Source organism: Pocillopora damicornis, chromosome 5 (genome assembly GCF_964200805.1).
Source record: "Pocillopora damicornis chromosome 5, jaPocDami1.2, whole genome shotgun sequence".
NCBI classification, from domain to species: domain Eukaryota; kingdom Metazoa; phylum Cnidaria; class Anthozoa; order Scleractinia; family Pocilloporidae; genus Pocillopora; species Pocillopora damicornis.
In genome coordinates this window covers 18,470,751-18,492,830 of record NC_142674.1, presented here as the reverse complement: position 1 = coordinate 18,492,830, position 22,080 = coordinate 18,470,751, and the positions used below count along the sequence as shown (strand labels likewise).

General features: G+C 36.9%; 1 protein-coding gene across 1 annotated transcript; it reads left to right on the top strand.

Moving 5' to 3' along the window:
• Window positions 1–74: 74 nt before the first annotated feature.
• On the top strand, window positions 75–20,328 carry LOC113664489 (SLIT-ROBO Rho GTPase-activating protein 1). Its single transcript, XM_027180092.2, has 18 exons — window positions 75–331; window positions 5,543–5,729; window positions 6,281–6,437; window positions 6,992–7,054; window positions 7,833–7,946; window positions 8,580–8,708; window positions 9,938–10,159; window positions 11,130–11,222; window positions 12,163–12,330; window positions 12,745–12,823; window positions 12,915–12,945; window positions 13,765–13,873; window positions 14,381–14,441; window positions 14,989–15,066; window positions 15,154–15,288; window positions 15,999–16,104; window positions 17,096–17,322; window positions 17,689–20,328. The coding sequence occupies exons 1-18, from the start codon at window positions 271–273 to the stop codon at window positions 18,708–18,710; spliced, it is 3,042 nt and encodes a 1,013-aa protein (XP_027035893.2). The 5' UTR covers window positions 75–270; the 3' UTR covers window positions 18,711–20,328.
• The last annotated feature ends 1,752 nt before the right edge of the window (window positions 20,329–22,080 follow it).

The following is a 22,080-nucleotide window of genomic DNA, read 5'->3' as shown; positions in this document are numbered from 1 at the left end:
ATGGGTATTTAGGATATTCTTGGAAAAAAGCCTTCTGAATAAGCTAGCCTCGCTTTCGATAGGATGTGTTCATTAGAGAGACTGGGTCCGATTTAGTTCTGCTGTTTCCTTCCGGCACTCGTAAACCTCGGATCTGCGTGGATTTTGATCCCAAAACAAAGAGTTTCTTGATTCAAAATCCACCAAAAGAAGGAAAAATTCCTTCCGTGTAAAATTATCGTCGCCAGCTACCAAAATGATTTAGTAGCGTGTTCGTTTTAGCGCGCAAAAATGACGTCTAATGCCAAGAAAGGAAAGTCGGCCGTTCTGGAGTTTGGCACACAAACGAAAGGTAAGTGCTATGTTATCTGGCGTCAGCTTAAAACAACAGATCAAGGGGCGGTGAATTTGTGAACAGTTGATGTAAAACATAGTTGTCGAGAGAATAACCGAGATATTTGCGAAACTGGTTTCCGGGGATGAGTTCATTTTGCGAGCAACGTTGATTGCGAGCGCCGATCCGTGGACGTTTTGCGAAGAGCCTGAGCCATCGAATTAGTTAAAGAGAGTCGAGTTATTTCATCGCGAGTAGACGGACTGCAAATATTGAGCAACTTTTGACTAATTATTTCGATTATTCTGGGGAGATTATCAAGCATTTTGTCATCAAAGTAAAGACCAGTTGCTAAAAAGTCTGCGCATCCCGCACGCTCTTTATTTTAAGATTGTATACGCTTAGAACTTTTCAAGAAGTGGTTTGGATGTAATCGACCAAAATTGTTTGATCAATGGTTCACCTTATGATCTTCTAACAAGCAAACTCCTTCATCTGTTTGGCTTAATCAACAAATGTGTTTGGCTTCAAGGAAGCCTTTTGGTTTTTACGCATTAACTTCACTTTTTGACTTTTTTAAAAAGTTAATATGTCGAGTTCATGTCCTAACTTTGTAGCGATGTTCAATTTTCCGCAACATGTTTGCAAATGAAATCACCGTTTTATTTTAAGCAGATGAATGTTTTTCCTCGTGGTCGTAAACAAAAAAATACCTTGGTTTAAATTTGTCAATTTGAAAGTGTTTGGAACATTAAATATTTAAATCTCTTGAAATCGAAAACGAATGTGTGAAAATCATTGAGAGCTGGTATTCAAAATCTTGGAGATTCTGGTGTTTGTTCTAGTTTTCAAGAGACCGCAGGCATTCACAAATGACCTTATTAAGTATTCCTCGGACCTATCTTTACATCTTGGAAACTCGTTACTTTGAAAATTTTTCATCTTGTTCCCTCGTGGCTACTACTCAAGTTGTTGCTAGTTAAATGAACTAACTTTGACATATAATTATGTGCTCGTGATTCTGTAAGATGTAAGAGCGAACGGATTTCTACCGCAATGTAAACTAGCCATTTCGCTTTATCCGTGGCAACCTTATTTAACATTTTCGAACAACTTAACTCCAATTACGTAGCAGGTGATGTATTAAACGCATTCATGTTTCGCAGCTGATGGAATGCACAACATTTCAGCCGTTTATTTCTTCTTTGAAGCTTATCAATCAAAAATATACCAGTTTGTATTTTGTCACGAAATACTTGACTGTAGTAAAATGCATCTTCACACCTTCAGCAATTATCTAAACGGCCGTATTTTTCCGTTAAAAAGTTGTCTGTAGCCACGTGAGTCATTTAATCAAATGTGCAATCACATGTTTTTGTTTACAGCGCACTGTACCTGGTTCTCCGTGATTCTGTTTCTGTCAAACGTTCTTAGATCATCGATTCCAAATGTTATTTTCTCGAGTAATAATTGTATGATATTTAGTTTCAGCTATGACCTTTCGTTTGACGAACAGATCAGAAGACAGGTTTTTTACAATGCAATGGATAAAATTCCCGAACTGAAAACTCAGACATTTGCTAGCTTGTAGAATAACACAATTACACAATTACGTACAGTTGCTTAAGTTGTAATTTCCCACCGAAGCAATATTGGTATTTTTATATGTTAGTGTTGGTTGGTGTTCCAATATCCTTTGATCCACTATTTTGGCCAAACATGCTCTAACATCTGCATATATTTTTTTAAAAGCATTTTCTACTGAAATTTGATTATGGGACACAATTCCTAAAAGACTTCCCAAGAACTACACCATCTTTCATTGTTGTGAAGTCAAGTCAAATACTCTCCTACCAATTTATGTAAAAGTGCCCATTTGTGTTCCATTGTCTCTGACTGGAACCACTTCCTGTCTCACAAAATTCTTCCTTCATGATGCTATATATAACAAGGGTTTGAACAAAAATGTTGCGCACTTAATCAGGATTTAAACATCATCACTTGCATTTTGTCATATTTCCTGAAATAATTCTTGATGTGGTAAAAGTAACACACAATATTGTTTTGTACGAGTTATAATATGTATAACAGGAAGTTATCCTTTTTTTTTCTCTGACAATCACAACATAATATGATCTTTAGACTTCCTTCTTAAGCAGGATCTGCCTTTGCAAGATATTAAATTTCTAAATTAAGCTGAAACTTTTGGCAATGAAACAACTTTTTGATTTTTACAGTTTTCTCAGAATTTTTTGGAAATTATTATCACCATTTAGAATGATTTGAATACTATATGCACTCTAAATGTTACTCTGCTTGTAAAATTTGTACCTTGAAAATTAATTAGCTTAGGGTGGTAGCATTGGTTTAACTCTACATGTGAATTATGGCTGAAAGCTGAGTAACTTTCTTTCATTTTTGCGTACAACATTTTACAGGTTACAGAGTTAGATACATTGGTTCAAATGTGTTAAAGTGATGATGGTTTTCACGTGCTCCTCAAATGCTTTTCATGTGCTTTTTGCCTGTCAAATTTTGCAAAAAAACTGTCTGTAGACTACCTAGAATTTACCTTCACCTGCCAGTTCATGATTTCGTAGACAGAGCCCTCTAGTTAACATCTGTAATGTATTAATCAACTACATTTCAATCACTGCTATGAGATCTGGAACGCCCACAACGAAGGCCGCTCTGACAGGCTACAAAACTTGCAAAATAGGTCTGCGAGAGGCATAATGCATATCAGCAACTGGCGATACTCATGCGACAAGGCTATCATTGCCTTAGGCTGGGAAACCTTAGACATTCAGCAAGCAAGGTCTTAAGCTAAAGAAATGTTTTAAAGTGCTTTACAACTTGGCTCAAAATTGTCTCACTGATCTAATCTTAAAAAAAAGTGGCACTGTTCAACACAATCTCAGGGGCTCTTCTACCTTCCTGCAGTCATTTGTTTCCTTTGTTCTTGGTATTCAAGTGCTTTTATTGTTTCTTATAAATTATTTCACAAATTAATACTTAACAAATTACAAAATGAAAACAATGAAAAAAGAAAAAAGTCATTGGAATAAGCACATTTGCTAAAATCAAGACAGGAAACCTGATGATTGAAGAAGAGAAAAAACAAATAAGAGACAACAATGGCCTTCACTTGGGTTTTCCATTATAACATGATGGCTGTCTTACTAAATAGTGTAACACAGTAACAAGTACCAGCACTATCCTTTTTATTTGTAAGTGATTCTGCCACTTTTTGCAAGCTTTTGGAGCATTCTCAAGTTAGACCAGAAACACCTCAGGATTACTAAAGTTCTTACAATCACTCCTTATCTTTTTACACTTGAATTTTTATCTTAAAAATTTCTCTTCAATATTTTTACTAAGCATCGTTGGCTGAAAAAGAAAAAAATACTTAAGAGTTCTGGTGAAAGCCAAACACTTTTGTGGATCATTTTCATTGATTGTGTATGATATGATGTGAAACACAAGCTGTGAAATTAACTTCATTTGGCTAATTGATTGCTATGTGGCATGCAAAGGATCTATGTAGACCCTTTGCACACCCCATTTGGGACAAATCCAGTGTTTTTCCATTTACTCTATTAATCATACATCATTTCATATTTCTCTGGGCCAGAACTCTGCAGGAGCAAATACTAAGAACTAAGAGTACGTTTCAAATAGAATGTTTTATAGCCAGAAAGAATAATAAACTTGAGATCCATTACAACAAATGGAAACCCCTCCTTCTACTGATAGAACAATAGCTGAACTAATTTATTATTTATATCAATACGCGATGCCTTTTTTTCTTTTCTTTTATTCTCGCAGTCCAGTGTAGTGGTATTTTCTTTGTGTAATAGAGTAGTGTAATGTAAATTTATGCATGTAGAAATTTGTGATGTATCTTGCATACTTGTAAAAACTGTAAAAACCCAAAAACAAATAAAATACAAAAAAATAGGAGCAAATACTACAAGTAATATGTTAAATTATGATAATCATAATAAATATAATCACATGAAATAGTACAATCGCCAAGATACGCCATGAGCTCTATGCGTTCAAGAAAAAATGTCATAAATGAAAACTAATGGTGTATGTAATATACATATATATATATTTATTTAAATATTATTTACTTTTACTCAGCTAGATTAGTTTTTCATTTATTCTGAGTGAATGTTACCTTTTTTTGTGTTAACATATTATGTGTGTAAACTAAGTTTAACTTCTCAATTTGGTAATGATAAAGCTTGTAATATAAAAGTTTTTACCATTTTTTAACTCACTTCCCAAAGACAGTTCACAGTAAGAATCTTTATCAATATTTAAAAACTCAAACTTACCTTCAAACCTGCTTATTATCTCAGATGTACCAAATTTGTAATTCTCCTTACTGTCAACCATACAATTCTTACAATGTTAGTTCAGAGAATTTAGTATTAGATCAACTAATTATCCCCAAATTGATAGTTTTCTTTATTCCCATCACTTGTCTGGTTGATATTGTATTGATGTTGTAAAGAGAAATTCTGTCTTGGTCATTTATGGGAGTGAAAGGGTTAATATTTTAACACACATTTTTTAGATTTTGAATCCTTGCAAATTATTTTAGATGTTGAAGTATGGAGTATCCACTGACTTAGACTTGCATTTGATCTTACTCTGTATTGCCTAACACTTTAACTCCAGATCAAATTTGTAATTATCCTTCCTGTCAACTATACAATTCTTATAATGTTAGTTCAGAGAATTTAGCATTGGATCAACTAATTATCCCCAAATTGATATTTTTCTTTATTCTCACCCTTATCTGGTTGATATTGTATTGATATTGTATTGATATTGTATTGATATTGTATTGATATTGTATTGATATTGTAAGTGGTCACTCATGGGAATTAAAGGGTTAACAAGTGTTTGTTTCTTTCCTATCAGGTTTTCAATCGAGTTTAACATGAAATGAATGGAAATTTTATTTGTTTGTTGGGGGTGTTTGTAGCTTAGTAACCAGGCATTTTCAAGCAATCATGTTGATTGATGAAAATTCATGGCATGTTTACCAGATGTTTTCACTGGTAAGCAGCACCCTTGATTTGTAAAGAAAATTTGGAGAGAAAAGGTGTAGCTTATATGCCAATTTTCACAGTTTGTCTAGTTCCAATAACTTTTATTTATTAATCCTAGAACCCATTGGTTAATCAAGATGTTAATGTTATCTTTTGACAGAGATGCGCCAGATTGTTATTGAGCAGCTGAAATGCTTTGAGAACAGAACAGAGGGAAAACTGCTTTTTCTGGCAGATCTGCAGGAATTTTTCAGAAGGCTGTCAGAAATTGAGATGGAATATTCTCGAAACCTAGATAGGCTTTCAAAGATGTATCTGGAAAAACTTCATAGGCATAAAGCACAGAGGTAACATAAAACATTTCAGCTACATTGTTATGTAGTTATTGAGTCACAAGGTGCACCATTTTTTACCAGAAAAATTTGTCCTCTCATGGAAAATTGATGGTAAACTCAGTTTGTATCTTATAGCCACGTATTTTGATGAAACTGCTTTGATAAGGCCAATTTTTCCCAGTTATATTTTAAACAAAATCAAGACAGTGATTGTTAGTTACCACCTTTTGTAAGTTTGGTTGGATTTGAAAAGAACAGAGGTGGCTCTGAAAAGAACTGTGTGTCGTATAGCCAAGTCTTTGGAAGAAACTGATGCAAAAAGTTGAACTTTTATCTGGCCATTTTAAGTTTTCAAGACAGTAACTGATAGATATGGACTTTCATAAAGTGGTTTTTAAATGATCTGTGTGGCTCTGAAAAGAATTGGAGGGGAAAAAAAGAACTGTCTTTGTTTTAGTTGTGGCTCTCTGTTTTGAACTGGTAGTCCAACATGCTGTTGTAATTGACTAACAGAGTGTGGGATTTATTAATGCCCTTATTCACTATTTAACTTGTGTCACTAGGAGAGAGAAGGGAACCACAATGGATTTATGGCAACAAGTCCTCATTGAAACAAAGAACAAATCGAAGATGCATCAGGGTCTTGCCGAAAATGTTTCCACTGACATTGTTAATAGATTCATGATTATAAGTGACGACTGTAAAAGAATATCCAAGCATGTAAGAGTTTATAACTATCTTAATCCTTTAACCGAAAGTGTGATTAGCACCCTATTTCTCCCAACAATATCACCCTTGAATCACACATTAAGGTCATGAGAATCAAGGAAATGATCACCAACTAAAGAAACTCCTCATTTCTATAAACAATTACTCCTTGACAGCACCATAGGACATGTGAAGAGAACAGTATGGATATATGTACCGATGTTAGGGTGCATTGGGTGGTCAAGTGGAAAAACTGTTATGTTTTATTTCTAGATCTTTATGATGTCAACTCTTGTCCCCTAAAAGAGACTTGCATGTAATATCTCCTCACAGTATCACCCTTAAATCAAGTACAAAGATAATGAGAATTAAAGAATTGATCACCAATTCAAGAAGCTCCTGATTTTCAAACAAATTCTCCTTGTCAGTGCTATGGGAAATTTAAAGAGAACAGTGTGGAGAATAGTAATATTAATATTAGTAATATTTTAAGTGAAAGTGAGATAGGCAACAAGCATGGAATATCTTTAATTTTGTAAGTTCTCCCTTTTTTTTGTATTTTACAGTGTTGTGAGACAGCTTCAACTCTCCAGGATGAACTTCTCAAATCAGTTAACGATCTTAACAGGGTGAATACAAAAACTGAGTTGTTTTTCTTAATGAAACTTTTATGATAAATTGTTCAGCCTTATACAAGTGTTCAAGATGAAAATTGTTACTGAATTAGACTAGTGTAGTACAAAAGGAACTGAATTTTTTCCAACCTATCAAAAAATGTTTTAGCCCCTTAACTCCCAAGATTGGATTGTTAATTCTCCCTCTCTAGCTGCTACACATTCCCTTGAAAATTTGTTGCAAGAATTTGGTGTTGGATCAATATTTAAAAATATCTCATACCTGATAAGTTTGAGTATTCTCACTACCAGTTTGCTGGATAATGTATGGATACTACAGGGAGAAGTTACCCGTTGATCTCATCTGGGAGTTTAACTCCCATGAGTGACTAAGACAGAATTTCTCCTTACAATATCAATACAGTGTCAACCAGGTAAGTTATGAGAATAAAGAAAATTATCAATTTAGGAATAATTAATTGATTCAATACTAAATTCTCTGAACTAACATAATAAGAATTGTATAGTTAACAGTAAGGAGGATGACAAATTTGAACTGGGAGTTAAAGGGTTAAACTATATGAGTGACCAGCATCTAATTTCTCCTCACAGTAACTACTACTGACCATTCATTAAGATCATGAGAATAATGGAAATGATTGCAAAGCTGAGAAGCTTTGATCACAAAAAAAATTCTCCTTAAAAGTACCAAGGGAAATGTCTAGAGAACTGTATTGAGAATATGGATATTGATGTAAAGGGTTCATGGCTTATATTTTTTTTTTTTTTTTAGAGACTCCATCGCTATCATGCAATGGCTTTAGAGAGCAAAACAGCAGAGCAGAAACTTCAAAAGATGGAAGATTCACGAAGAAAGAATGAAAAAATGGCTAAGCAAGTTGAGAAGGTATAACCAGAGCAGTTTATAATCTTGCTAAAAAATATGATTACTCTGATACAGTCAAACCTCAGTTATCTGGACTTTTTTTGGAGATATTTTTATTACAGTGTATGAGGACTTGCTTTTGTGGTATTACTTGTTATAAACATTTATTTGTTACATTTGCAAAGTGTGACAACGTTTGCTATTAATCAAAGCACTTGTAAAGAAGCAGCCATCAGACTCACAGAATTTGTTCTGCTTTCCATGAAACATTGATGTTTAGATTTCTTAATTTCCAAACATACCTTTGACAGATGTTAATGATGATGCACTCTGATTTGAGAACATGTGTTAATTCTTTGGTAATATTGATTTAAGGGTATGTACATGATTTCAATTTTATTTTAGGCTTATTATTATTATTCATATTTTTTATTGTTGAGACTCTCAGTTATCGGGACTTTTTGGCCCAGCCCCATATGACTCCAGATAATTGAAGTTTGACTGTAATTTTTTTTCAAGATGATATAATATTGGTATTATAAAACAATTAAAATAGTTAATGATTACATTGTTGATGACAATGACCATAAATGATATAACTGTAGTGGCACATGTAAACATCATTTCATGTGTTGTTTTACCGGTCTTTAATAGCACCAACAAAAATGTACTGAATGCAAAAAGAGGTGTGTCAAAGCTAAGAATGAGTATGTCTTATCACTGGAGTCTACAAACCATTTCTTGGAGAATTATTACAATGGATTTCTCAAGACATTGGTTGATGTGAGTGTGCTCTTTTTTCTTTTTCTTTTTTTTGTTTTTTTTTTTTTAGAACAAATGTCCAATGATCGATTTTGTTGTTTTTGTTGTCGTCTTGTGATAGGCAGAGTGTAACTTTACCTCTGATTGTGCCCCATACTGTAGGTTAAGTCTTTGAGGTCAAGGGACCCATTTTTTTGGGTCAAAATTCTCAATAAAAATTATGATAAAGTTCCTCCTCAGGAAAAAGGAAACTTCTAAATGTGCCTCACCCCCAATATGTGGCTTTGTAGCTCAGTTGGTAGCAGTAGCGAACTTGTATCTGGGAGCCATGCATTTGAATCCCGTTGAAGCCTGAATTTTTCCCAGGCTTTTCTTTTGCAATTGCTAAAATTACAGCTTATCTACAAGGATCGTAGCTTTACCAGGCCCTTTTTTTGTATTGAATCTATGATGGTATCTTTATCATGAAGCAGCAACAAATGCAAAGTATGGAGTATATTTAATACCCCTGGATAGGATGCAAGTCCATTACATGTTACAGGGTATAGCTTCATTAATCAAAACTATAACAAAATTGTAGAATGTGATTGGTTATCACCAGTGTGATTAAAGCCCTAATAGGACAGTGTATGCATTGTGTTTGCAATTGGACAGTGTAATAGGACAGTTGGCATGTCATGCCTTTGTACATGGACAGTACACATCATGAAAGTGTGCTGTTGTTGGGCATTTCACTGAGTTAATTGTTTTTTTTTTTTTAATGAAAACATGGAAAGGATGATTACTTTCTCTTTAGAATTTTGTCATAAGTTTGATTCATAGGTGATTAACATGTAACTTTTCCCTGTAATATCCATCATCATTCAGCAATCAAGTAATGAAAATACTTAAACTTTTTGGGTAGAAATTATTATCTTGATCTAACACCAAATTGTCATCACTTATTTGTAAGCTAGAGGGGTGAATTTACAATCAGATCTTGGGAGTGAAAGGGTTAAATGGGTAACAAGATCTTAACCCTTTAACTCCTATGAGTGATCAAGACAGAATTTCTCCTTACAATATCAATTCAATATCAAGCAGACAAGTGATGAGAATATAGTAAAATATCAATTAGGGGATGATTGGTTGATCCAATACTAAATTCTCAGAACTAACATTATATGAATTGTATGGTCGACAGTGAGGAGAATTACTAATGAGATCTTGGGAGTTAAAGGGTTAAATTTTGTATTTTGTTTTCCACTCAGACTTTTGACTACAATTACCACGACTCTTTCACTCGAGGAGTTGAGGCATATGTCACTGCAGAAGCAAATGTAGCAGCTTCCAGCAACCAGTCAGTAGATGTTGTGCGTGAAGCTAAGTTTACTGTGGAAGCAGCTAAAGATAAACAGTTCTTCTTTGATGACAACTCCGGTGCATTAGCTCTGCCATTCACATTTGCCTTCTTGCCGTTCAATGATGATGAGGTTGGTCTCTGTTCTTAGTCTGAATTTCAGAACTTCTATTCTGCTCTTTAGATAATGCTGCTTGTTGTGGTAGTCTTATAGTAGTAGTAGTCTTTATTTATTCTTGAAACATAAAAAGTGGTAAAAATAGTAAAAGATAAAACAAAAAAAACTTGTAACACCACGTTGTGTTTAAAAAATCGGATGATTGATGTTCACATTTTTTAAAGATTTGTTTCTGAAATTAAAATGTCGTCATTTTCTTTTGAGATTAAATTTTAAAGAGGATGGAAATCAAATTTTGGCACTTAATTTAAAATGTTTTTGTCCTGGTTTCGTAGTAGTGCATATGTGTAGTTCTAGTAGTCTTTGTTCAAATAAGCTGTGAACTCCCCTGTAATTGGGACTTGGGCATAATGTTTGGTAAGGAAATAGAGAAAAAGAAAGATTTTGTTTTGTGTCTTGTCACAAGCATGGAATAAAGAAAAAATTATGAGTCCCAGAGGAGGGCATAGAGGGCATATTTACCGCATGTTGATTGGCTGAGATAGAGGGAATTTTTCATTAAATTTGGTAATTCCCCGTACAAAATTACCTAAAACTGATTAGTTCTTAGGTTGCCTAAGTTGTTTTTGACCTTTTTTAAGATAAAATTTTCCATTTATGTTATAAAAAAGTAATAGCAAGTTTTGTTGTAAAGTTAAAGATTGAAATCACTTTTGTTTTAAAGAAGTTGTAGAAATTGCTCTCGTCACTTGCTGCATGACTCAAGAATTTTCTGCAATTTCTGAAAACATGTGTGATTTTAATCCTCAATCTAACTTAGCCTATGGGATTACCTCTACACATTACCAGTAGGGATATTATGTGACTTAACTCCAAATTCTTGAGATGAAATGAAACAAATTTTAGGGCAGACGGTGGAGAGTGATATCTAGATCTTACCAATGAAGCGTCATATTTAATATGTGTATGGATGTTTATTTCACAGCTTTATCAGGTGTCACCTCAACAAATTGATGTAATAGAGCATCACTACAAGGTGTTTGAGAGACTGCAAAGGGCAAAAGCAGAAACGGATGAGGTTTGTCACTAAAACACTTTCTTCTAGTGATACCTAATTGCAACAAGGTTTAAGGAACTTCATCAAACAAAAAACTGAAAAAGAAAGTAGCAAAATGTGAATTAACTAGCTTGTAATTACCTTCCCATAGACATCTCCTTTCCACATTTTTTTAAATCCTTTAAACCTTAAGAGTGATTAGTGTATAATTTCTCCAGACAATATCACCCCTGAATCAAACATCCAGGTCATGAGAATAAAGGAAATGATCACAAACTAAAGAAGCTCTTGATTGTTAAACAAATTCTCTCTGTCAGCATCTTTGTAACTGTATAGAAAGTAGTATGGAGAGTTTACACATTGATGTTGGGGTGTAAAAGGTTAAAGAGGATGAGGAAGATGACAGCTTTTGGTTTTGGCCTTAAATGACACATGTGGCCATTCATTTTGCCAAAGGCATGAGGCAAAAACTGGCTGAGTTGTGCAAAATCAAACCTAAGACTTTCTGACTTTGTGATCCAGTGTTTTATTACTGAGCTACAGATAATTCTGTTGTGGATTATGGCAGTAGTATGTTCATATTTGATAAGCATCCTGCTCACTGCTACGGTCAGAAATGTTGAAAGCCTCTCGCAAAATGAAGCAGGAAAGAAAGTAAAGAACATTTTAACCCTTTCATTCCTAAGAGGAACTGGCTTCTAATTTCTCTTGGCAGTATCACTGCTGAGTCAAGCACAAAAGTCATGAGAATTAAGGAAATGATCATCAACTCAAGATGCTCTCGATTGTTGAAAAAAATTCTCCTTTCGTATCATAGGAATTGTATAGAGAACAGTAGGGAGAATATGAACACTGATGCCAGAGTGTAAGGGGTTAAGTTAAGTTAGTGGTTCCCTTAAAAAGCCATTCATGTCTATGAGTTTCACCTTGCATTTAACAGCCACTGTTGTCCATTTTTTAGATTGGAAAGTCAGCGGAGGCCACCTCAGATGCTCTTGCATCAATGCATCAGCAGTGGGACAGTGAAATGATGAAAGTGGCCAATGGTGCAGTGGATCCTGTTGCTGGATTAGGCAGCTGTCAATCAATCAAGAACAGCAGTGAAGACTTAGAGATGTATTATATGACGGTACGACCTCATTGGAACCTTTCAATTACTCCCAGAAGCAACTAACATGTAATTTATCCCTTAAATATCCAAACATTATCAAACAAACAGGTAATGAGAATACTCAGACTTATCAGGTAGTGGTTATCTGCTTGATCAAACACCAAATTCTTGTAACTAATTTACAAGGAAATGTGGTGCAGCTGGAAAGGAAAATTTACAATCATATCTTGGGAGTCCAGGAGTTAATCTGCTACTTTGCTGTTGGTGTTTTTACTTTCTCCACAGTCGGGATCGATTGTAGTATTGTTGTAAAATATTCAGGTTTCACCTCACGTCAGTGCTCAGAATTTTTGCACCCTTCTTTTCTGATATTATGCAGCGCACTTAAAAGATGTTTCCTTATGTTGCTTTCTGATATTTTTTCTCTTCCAGAAAATGCGGGAGCTTATTCTTATTAGTAGTGTACAAGTCCGTGTGGAGGCTGAAAATGATATGCTGACAAAAACACTCGGTTAGTAGTAATCCGTACTTCTTACTTTTTTACTTTTTTTTTATTGTTAAGTGACTTACAATCATTTACTAACTTTGTTTACTCTTCGTAGGTGAAGTAACACCAGACATTGTGGGAGCCAGGTATTTTAAAATGATGTTAAAAATGAATTTCCACACTTCTTGCCCAACATCTCTACATGTAGTATTCCCCTGTCTAAGCTGTGGCCGTTTTGATCTCCTTGGTCAGAAGGAATAAAATTGGGGACGAACTTTGCACCGAAAGGAGCCATTTTGGCGACCTTTCTCGTGTAGCAAGCTGTCATGTCCTTGTGTTTTTTTAACGCAATTTTCAATTGGGTGTCCAAAATCAAGGCTATCTCAGCGACTAAACAGAACCAAGGTTTACATAGTCATTAGCCAATGAGAACTGAAAACTGCTCAAGCGCGGGAAAATGCGAATGACCAAGTCACGATTCTTTTAGGTTTGGCTTTTGATTGGTTGAGAGGATGACACGATTCTTCTAGACCAATCACAGAGCAAAGTTAGAGAAAACCAAAGCAACCCCGAATTTCTTTCGACATTTTGTTTTGTTTTGTTTTGTATTTCTTCCCTTGCCTTAACTTTGATTTCTGGTGACTTTTTTTTAGAATTTTTAGGACGTCAAATGGGGGTTTGAAGCTGGGGTATGACTTAAGGGATGTGTGGGGCTTGCACAAAGTGTCTAAACATGTATTAGAGGAAAGTCTGATTTTTTGTCTTGGAAAATGTACCCTAAATTTCTACCACGAGCATTTGCAATCGTGGTTTTTGGTACAATACTTGATTTTGTCTGCTTCATATCTCGCCTCCATGACACCTGCTGCTCCATAAGTCTTTCTTTCCTCATCACATATTTCACATTTATAATGTGTTGATATTATAAAAATGATATGAATTTTCATTTCATCAATTTTTTTAAGGCTCAAGAGACCAGCGTTAGATATGTCTTCTAAAGAAGCTTCAGCGATTCTAGACTCTGTGCACAAGAAGGCCAAAGTGTTTGGATGTAATCTAGAAAATTATGTTAAAGTAAGTACATGCACCAAGTCATATCATGCAGTTCTTAACGACTGATTGCGGAAAAATAACCGCACTTGTAATTGTTTCAAATATTTTTGGAAAATTTTTGTGACATTTCCTCAGGTAGATATCGGGGATTGACTCTTTAGACCCTAAGGGCCGATTATTTCAACCAAACCGCATTCTAAGCCATCTTCAATTCAGCCGAACTTCTATCCGAATAATTAAATTTGTTAGTAGTGTTCAGAGGGCCGAAAGCTGATAGTGGAAGGACATTTTTGTAATTAAATCAGCCCTCTTATAGAGAATCCCTGAGGTGTACTGCTTGCGTAAAACCGCGGTTTGGGTTAGATCTCGTGTAAAAACCGGCTCTCAGTGACTTGCTTCTAATGTTTTCTTACAATATCATCCCTGAATCTAACATTAAGGTCACGAGAACTAAAGAAGTGATCGCCATCTTAAGAAGCTCTTGTTAGCCGGTTAAATTGATTATTTCAAGTTTGCTTTATTTCTCAGGTTACAGGAAGAGAAATTCCAGAGGTTGTAGAAAGTTGTGTCAAGTTTATTAAAAAGTTTGGTGAGTACTTGAAATTCGGCCTTCCTGGTTAGTTAATTAAGTTTTATTAACTGATTTGATAATGTGAATTGGCCACCGTTGAGAGAATCTCGTGGGAGTTTAAGAAACGACGACGGCGGCGGTGCCTTAGACAACGTCGGTTAAAAAATGAACTTATATTTTACCAACGAATCTTGCGTTACTCTAAAGTCATTTAGTTTATTTCTCACTGTCAAAACTATCTCGAAACTGAATATGGAACACAGGTTTGTCATTTCACGTTGTTGTTTTGCAGAGGACGCAAAGAAATTTACAAAGATTTATAACGCACGTGCACAGCTATTGTTCTTCTCATTAAACTTTTTGTTTAGTGACGTTGTCGTTGCCGTCGTGGTTTTCTTAAAGTCCCTTTTAGCTGACGTCTTGAGCGGTAACCCTTCGTCAGAGAGAATGACGATTCTGGGGCCTCGAAGGATTTAAAAAATCCCTTATTTTAGTTTATGTCTGCTGCCCTGGGAAGTATGCTGTCATAACATAACAGTTTTTATTTATTTTATCGTGTTCCTAGGGCTGGACCATCAAGGAATATTTCGGTTATCGGGATCCACAACGGAAATAAACGACATGAAACAACTTTTTGAAAATGGTAACTGCCTTGAAAGTTAGGGATCGTTTTGTTTCTCTGTACATTTAACGCGTTGCGGCTGAAATTCGCGGTTTTTTTTTTTGGTAGGTCGTGATCCGTTAGCTGGTCTAAATCATTGGAAAGATATCAACGCCGTGGCTGGTTTACTCCGGGTTTATTTCAGGGAACTGGAAGATCCTCTGTTTCCTAGTTCACATTATCAAGAATTCATTAAGGCTAGCTGTAAGTATCTCGTTATATTGTTAAATGAGGGTAGTTCCTCTTTTCTAACGAAGACTGAGGCCCTCCTGGCTTATAACCGAGGATAGTGGGTGAGAGGGAAAGAGTGGATGCCATGGCTGAGGAAAGCAAGCGGTTTTAAAAATTGGAAAATTGTTGAGGTCTTATCAAAAGAGGGATCTTGTACAGCAACTGGTATTGACTTTTGCAATTCAGCGTGAAGAACGGGAAATTTCACAACTTTTTCAAGAGCGGAAAATATGAAACCCCTGCACATAGCAAGAAAAAATAGCGAGCTAAACCTTTGAAAGGGCGCGAATTACGCAATCTACGTCAAGGGGAAATTCTACGTTCAATGCCAAATGCGGAATAATGTATAACTTGTACCCAGGGTGAAAAATTGTCCTACCTGCGTTAAGAGTGAGAAATATGAAACAGCTACGAACACTGGGTAATTATGCGATCAGTGCCCAAGGTGGGAGGGCCTGCAACCGGTGCGGAGGACAGCAACTAGTTTTAGGCCCCGGCAAAGGGCGGGAAAACATGCAAGGTTACCTGCGGTGATTGTGCTCAGCCCACCCAGGTTTACCATCTCGGGGGTTCTTTTATTGTGAAAATATATGTCTGACTAAAAAAAAAATTCCTTAATTTTGTACTTTAAAGTTGTGTTGGATCTTTTTGATTATGGTGCACTATCCTCTCTTTGTCTGTAGTGTCAGCGTCAGTAGAAGATGGTATCAAAGAAATAATGACTGCACTCAGTTCGCTTCCTGAATCAGTGGTTCGAGTGATGGAGTATCTGTTTTCTTTCCTTACCTTGTAAGTATTATAAGTCAATATTTTTTAAAAGCTCTGTTAGTTGATGGTTTTCATCGGATCGAAGATGTTACAATGTTATTTACCCGGCAGAGAGAATGCTACTCTCCTGAAAACCGAACTTCCCTATTAAACGTGTCCCAAATTATTATAACTTTAGCCCATTCCAGATTGAAACTTAGTTCGCCACTGACGCAAAGTGAATGTTGCCTCTAAATCTCCTCGAAATACACAACCTTTCAAGGAATTACGGTCGTTTCGCTTACGTCTAGAGTCGATTCACCTACGTCCAATATGTCAGTTCGCCTACGTCTTAAACCCCGTACTATGACAATTATTGTATAAAACAATTGATTCAATTGAAACAAAAATTGATGATGTTCGAAAACTATCGCATGAAAATTTGATATGACAACTAATGAACTCTAATGATTACCATGTTAATTGGGTTCATCTCACCGCGCTTTAACATGAGAGACAAATTGATTTGACCCTTTTAGCAACATTGGATAAATGCCATGATATATATCAATGTTGCAATTGTACCCTAATATTTAAATTACTGTAATTATCATGCTTTCCACGCTTTTGCACTGCTGTAGTGTTATTCATGCATATGAATCGTAGGCAAACCAACTCTGGACGAAGGCGAAACGACCCGTAGGCGAAACGACCTGAATAGCTCTCAGTCAGTATAGCTTTTCAGACAGTCGGTCTCTGTCGACAACAGCAATTGTTCTTTTTAGAACTTTCTTGAAGACTACAACACAGCAATTTCAGATAAAATAACATCATCATTACATAACCCAATAGAATGTTCCAGGCAGTTCCATGGTTTGACATCAGAAAGTTCGAGTATCCACATTGCCGTGACAAGGCATTCTAGAAGTTTTCAAAAAACTGCTACTCTATAGCCACTTCCCATAACAAAGAATACGTTCGCAAAATTGAACCCCCAAAATTTAATGTTCTACGGTATGACGTCTCTCGGCAGAGTTGCACAGCACAGTGAATCTAACAAGATGGATGCTCACAATCTGGCGGTAGTGTTCGGCCCGACATTGTTACGTATCCCGTCCGAACAAGACATGATAGCTTATCAAAGTCAAGTGAATGGAATGATAGAATTACTTATTAAACATTGTGACGAGATATTCCCTGGCTCTGGAGAATCGCTACCAGCGCCATTATCTGAGACAGAAGAGAGTGAGAGCGAGGAAGGTAAGTGTTTAGAATAGAACGATTTTTAATGTCCTCTCAGAAGGAAGAGAGAGCATGAGGAGTGCGTCAAGTATTTAAAGCATTTAAAACATTGCTTTTAAAAGATATCTTTTTAGATTAAATAGAATGTTGAAACATTCTTAGAGTCAACACGTCCATTTTAGCTAAAAATTGCAACCATCTATCTTACTTCCGGTTCTTTTGAACCTCACTTGCACATAACGAACTCTGCAACTCGCCTACACGTTAATATAAAACGCGATTTAACAGCGAGCTGAGCGCTCGCATTACTCGTGCGTTTCATGCCAGTTCGTCGTCTTTTTTCTTACAGTCATGGTTACTTTTTTTTCCTTTTTTTTCCTGCAGATCTGGAGCCAAGGGAAGCCGAAGCGATATATGATTACTCAGCTCGATCCTCCAAGGAATTGTCCTTTAAAAAAGGCGACATTATTCAGGTGTTCAAAAGATTTAACCCGGAATGGTGGGACGGGACAATCAATGGAACTGAAGGCTTTGTGCCAGCCAGGTACATTCGTATGCTGACAGACGACGATGTCGATGCAAATGATGGCGAAGGGAATATCTCGATCTCCGGCGAGCTGTCGCCATCACCCAAGATTTCATCCGGTGGAATAGACAGGCCTAGGGATCTGCCTCCAAGGATCCCCAAGAGAGAGGGCTCGCTACGAGGAAGGGACAGTTTACCCTCTCCCACAGCGGATCATGCAAGCCACGCAGCAGCAAGTCCCATCGGAGCAAGTCCGATAGGAGTGAGCTCTCAGGGGCCATCTCCAGGATCATTGTCGTTTAAGAAGACCTCCGTGCCAGCAATCTCATCGGAAGATATCGTAAAGCGGCAGCTGACGCGGCTTCGTAAGGCGCCCAGAGAAGAGAGCGACAACTCTGTGGATAAGACACCTGATAAGGAACAGGGATTCGTGATACCAAGGCTTCGGAGCATCTCGCCTACCAGAAAACCCCAGTCACCTAGCCAGGAGAAGGCGGAAGAAGCCGAAAAGAAGGAAGAACCAACGGATAAAGACTGGAGAGGGGGAGGTGAAGCTTCCAAAGAGGAAAACCGGAAGTCCGTAGAAGGTGTGTGGCAGCCACGAGAGGAAGTTAGCATTCCAGCGAATAACACTCCCCAGGGCATTTCTCCGACAACAACGGCACCGGCACCGGCACCGGCACCGGCACCGAAAATTCCCCCAGCGGTTCGCCCTAAACCCAAGGGAAACCGCAACCCTCAGCCCCCTTTCCGTAAAAACTCCGATGATCTGTTAGCTTCGCTGCAGGCTGCTCAAGTCGTGCGGAGTCATCGGACTAGTGGCGGTCCTGACGACAACAGGAAGAGCGGAGGGTCTGTGGGAGACGACACTGCTTTTTGAGGGTCTCTCTGGGGGGGGGGTGATAAGGGGGGGGGGTTAAGGGAAGCAAGGGAGGGTGGTTGGAAAAGGTCTGGTGGGAGGAAGAATCTTTTCTTGAAAAAATTATGATCCTATGGAAACAAAGCGTATTATCTGCATGCCCCGCAGTGGGGAAGTTTTGGTAGAAATGTCAATTTTTCGAGATTGTTAGACTAAGATTGATCAAAACGTGTTATCAATCGGGAAGAGGTGGGTGAGCTGTGAGGTCAAATTTATTCGTGAGGGTGGGTAAGGATTGCACTAGAAGGGCTGGGGTGGGTTAGGTTAGGTTTGTTTCGAGGGAATTCTTTTATAAAATCTTGCCAATCAGTTTGTTAAGAGTCGGGAAGGACTTTGAATCCAAGACAGATACTTTTCCAAAAAAATAAGAACCAAAAGTTGAATTGTAATGGTGATGTAAATATGTATTTTTAGGAGACAAAGAAGTCGTCGCTAACACAGAAATGATAATGATAATTGTTTAAAGTATTGATTTGATACGTGAACTTTTATCTTATTTATGATTTTGTTTTTGTTTCTTTTTTATGCGCAAGTGAACAAAAACTTGTCATTCCTCGTTCCCATTGATTACAGTAATTGTAGGAATAGGAATCCAGCTGAAAAGTGGGTCTTTGGTTTTTATCGGGACGAAATCATTTTAAGCCCCCAGATTCTTCTTTTGTAAAGTTCGTCTGATCGGTTTCTTTGTTCAATGTTTGGTGCAGAATGTAGCGCTTGTTAAGTGATCTCTCTTTATCCTACTTGTAAGGGTTAGTTTGTCCCGCGCTTGATTTTATCTTTGAAAATGTCAAAGATTTGAGTATTGAGCTTGACGTCATTGAGTAATTTCAATTGAGTGTTGAAAGTTTTGCGGGACTGCCTTTGTTTTGCTTTGCTTCGGTTTGTGATTGGTCTAGAAAAATCGCGCCATGCTCTTAACTGATCAGATGCCAAACGAAAGCCAACATCACTTGGTCGCCCACGTTTTCCCGCGCTTTTGGAAGTGTGCTTGTTTTAATTTTGAATCTTAATTGGCTAATGATGACGCAAACCTTTGTTTTGATTGGCGGTTGTGATTATCTTGGTCTTGGCTTTAAGACAGTCAATTGAAAACTACTCTATTACTCGATAATTATCTGAATTATCAGCAACAAGAATAACTCACACTTTTTCGTTAAAAACTCACCGCAAGCTTATTAATGCTTAATCTGTTTTCGATTCACCCAAAGGGTCACTAGGTTTCAGCCAACAACCATCTTCCTTAGAATAGAAACTGTTTTTTTTTTTTTTTTATTAAGGACGCGGACGTGTTCCCCATACTTTTGGTACTGCTTCTGTTCATCACAGCAACGTTTATTCCGTTGAGATATTACCTACAATTTCGTTCTTAGGATCGTGCAGTTTGCAGTGATGAGCAAATTTGATTATTTCTTATATAGTTAGCAAAAAGCCATTTTAGTCATTGACAAATGGTATTGAATAATGTATTCTAGAAATTGAAAGAAAAAGAAACACTGGAGAAATATTTTGGTGAATGTAAGAATATTAGATAAGTTATGAAACAATGAAGTAATAAAGAACACAACGGTTTTTTTTTTAAGTGTTGAGGTTTTCTTCGATAATTTCCCAGGATAAGCGCCAAGACATAGGGCCTGTTAAATGATATTTATATCACTGATAATTATTATCAATATCACTATTATTACAAATTTAAGAGATCCTCGCAGCTAAGAACACTACTGAACTAGTAGTTGAAAATAGGACCTGGAAAACATTCAGGTCCGTACGGGATTTGAAGCCATGACTTCTGCGATACCGGTGCAGCGCACTACCAACTGAGCTAACAAGCCAACTGGGAGCTGGTCAATAGGTTGGGTCCAGATAAACTATCCAAGAGATGAATAATGATTTTAGATATTTGAAATTCATATATTTGCGCTGCGGTGAAGAAACAAATTTAAGAGATCGTCGTAGCTAAGAACACTACTGAACTAATAGTTGAAAGTAGGACCTAGAAAAAATTCAGGCCTTATCGGGATTTGAACCCATGACCTCTGCGATACCGGTTCAGCGCTCTACCAACTGAGCTATTAAGTCAACTGGGAGCTGGTCAATATGTTGGGTCCAGATGAACCATCCAAGTGGTGAAAAATGAGCTGCGAGGATCTCTTACATTCGTTTCTTCACCGCAGTGCAAATATATGAATTTCATATATCTAAAATCGTAAACATTATTAGTACTATCATTCTTATTATCGAGCATTCTACAAACTTTAAGAATGACACGTTTTCGATAGATCTAGATGGTTTTAAGTGACAGTGCATCCAGCATCTACAGAACTGTCAAATAAACAAAACAAAACAGACTTGTTTGAAAGTTGAACTCCTTACTCCTTTACACCTTTACATCAGTATGGATATTCTCCATACCATCTTCTTTATTTTTCCTGAGCTACTGACGAGGAGAATTTGTTTAACAATTTAGAACTGCCTTAAGTTGATGATTGTTTCCCATTTTCTCGTGACCTCAATCACTGACTCATGGGGGATACAGTAGGGAAAAATTAGATACTCGTCACTCCTTGAGGACGAGCATGTAATTCGAGGGCAAGCCACAGTAAGCGTTTCATACCGATAATTAGGAGGTTGACTAAATCAGCGAAGTTGCCAATCTTACCATAGTTGTCTAAGCCCAAGCAGTTAATTGTTTTGGTTGAGTTAGAGTCTTAGACTGAAAGCTTTGATTGACAGAATAACCAATGCGGAACTCTGGACATTGAAACTTAAGAATTTCGAGTGCTATGCGATTACTGACTGATGTACTCCCACTGACTCTGAAACGAGGTAGGGTTTCTTATTTACGGAAACGTAAGATGGGTCCGCAACCAGACAGTCACAAAATGTGTCTGCTTCGTTGAGTAGAAAGATCAAATTTCCTTCCCCATGCGTAGAAAGAAAAAAAATGTTTTTTTGTAAACATTGAACAACTTTTGCACAGTTTTCATCGGGATTAACCGCTTCAACTCACTGTTCGAATGTGTACTAAAAGTAATGCAAATGGTATTAGTTCTAACTGCAGTACCTCAAGATTTCGGCAAAATCTCTAAACATCCCTCTGAGTAATGGTGCTCGAATAGGACTGGGCGCGACCCATCATGATCTCAATTGGGCACAAACCTCTTGGGGGAGTACCCTTTTACGGTATATAAATGAAAACTAGGTCTGCCGTTTAGTGGCACATTTATCATCACATCACGCAAAGCTCCGTCGTTTGTGTAACCTGGGTAGGTTCATTTGAGTTTACACTGTGACACCCGATAAGTTCTAACTCGCGGACCAGGTAGGTACCCTA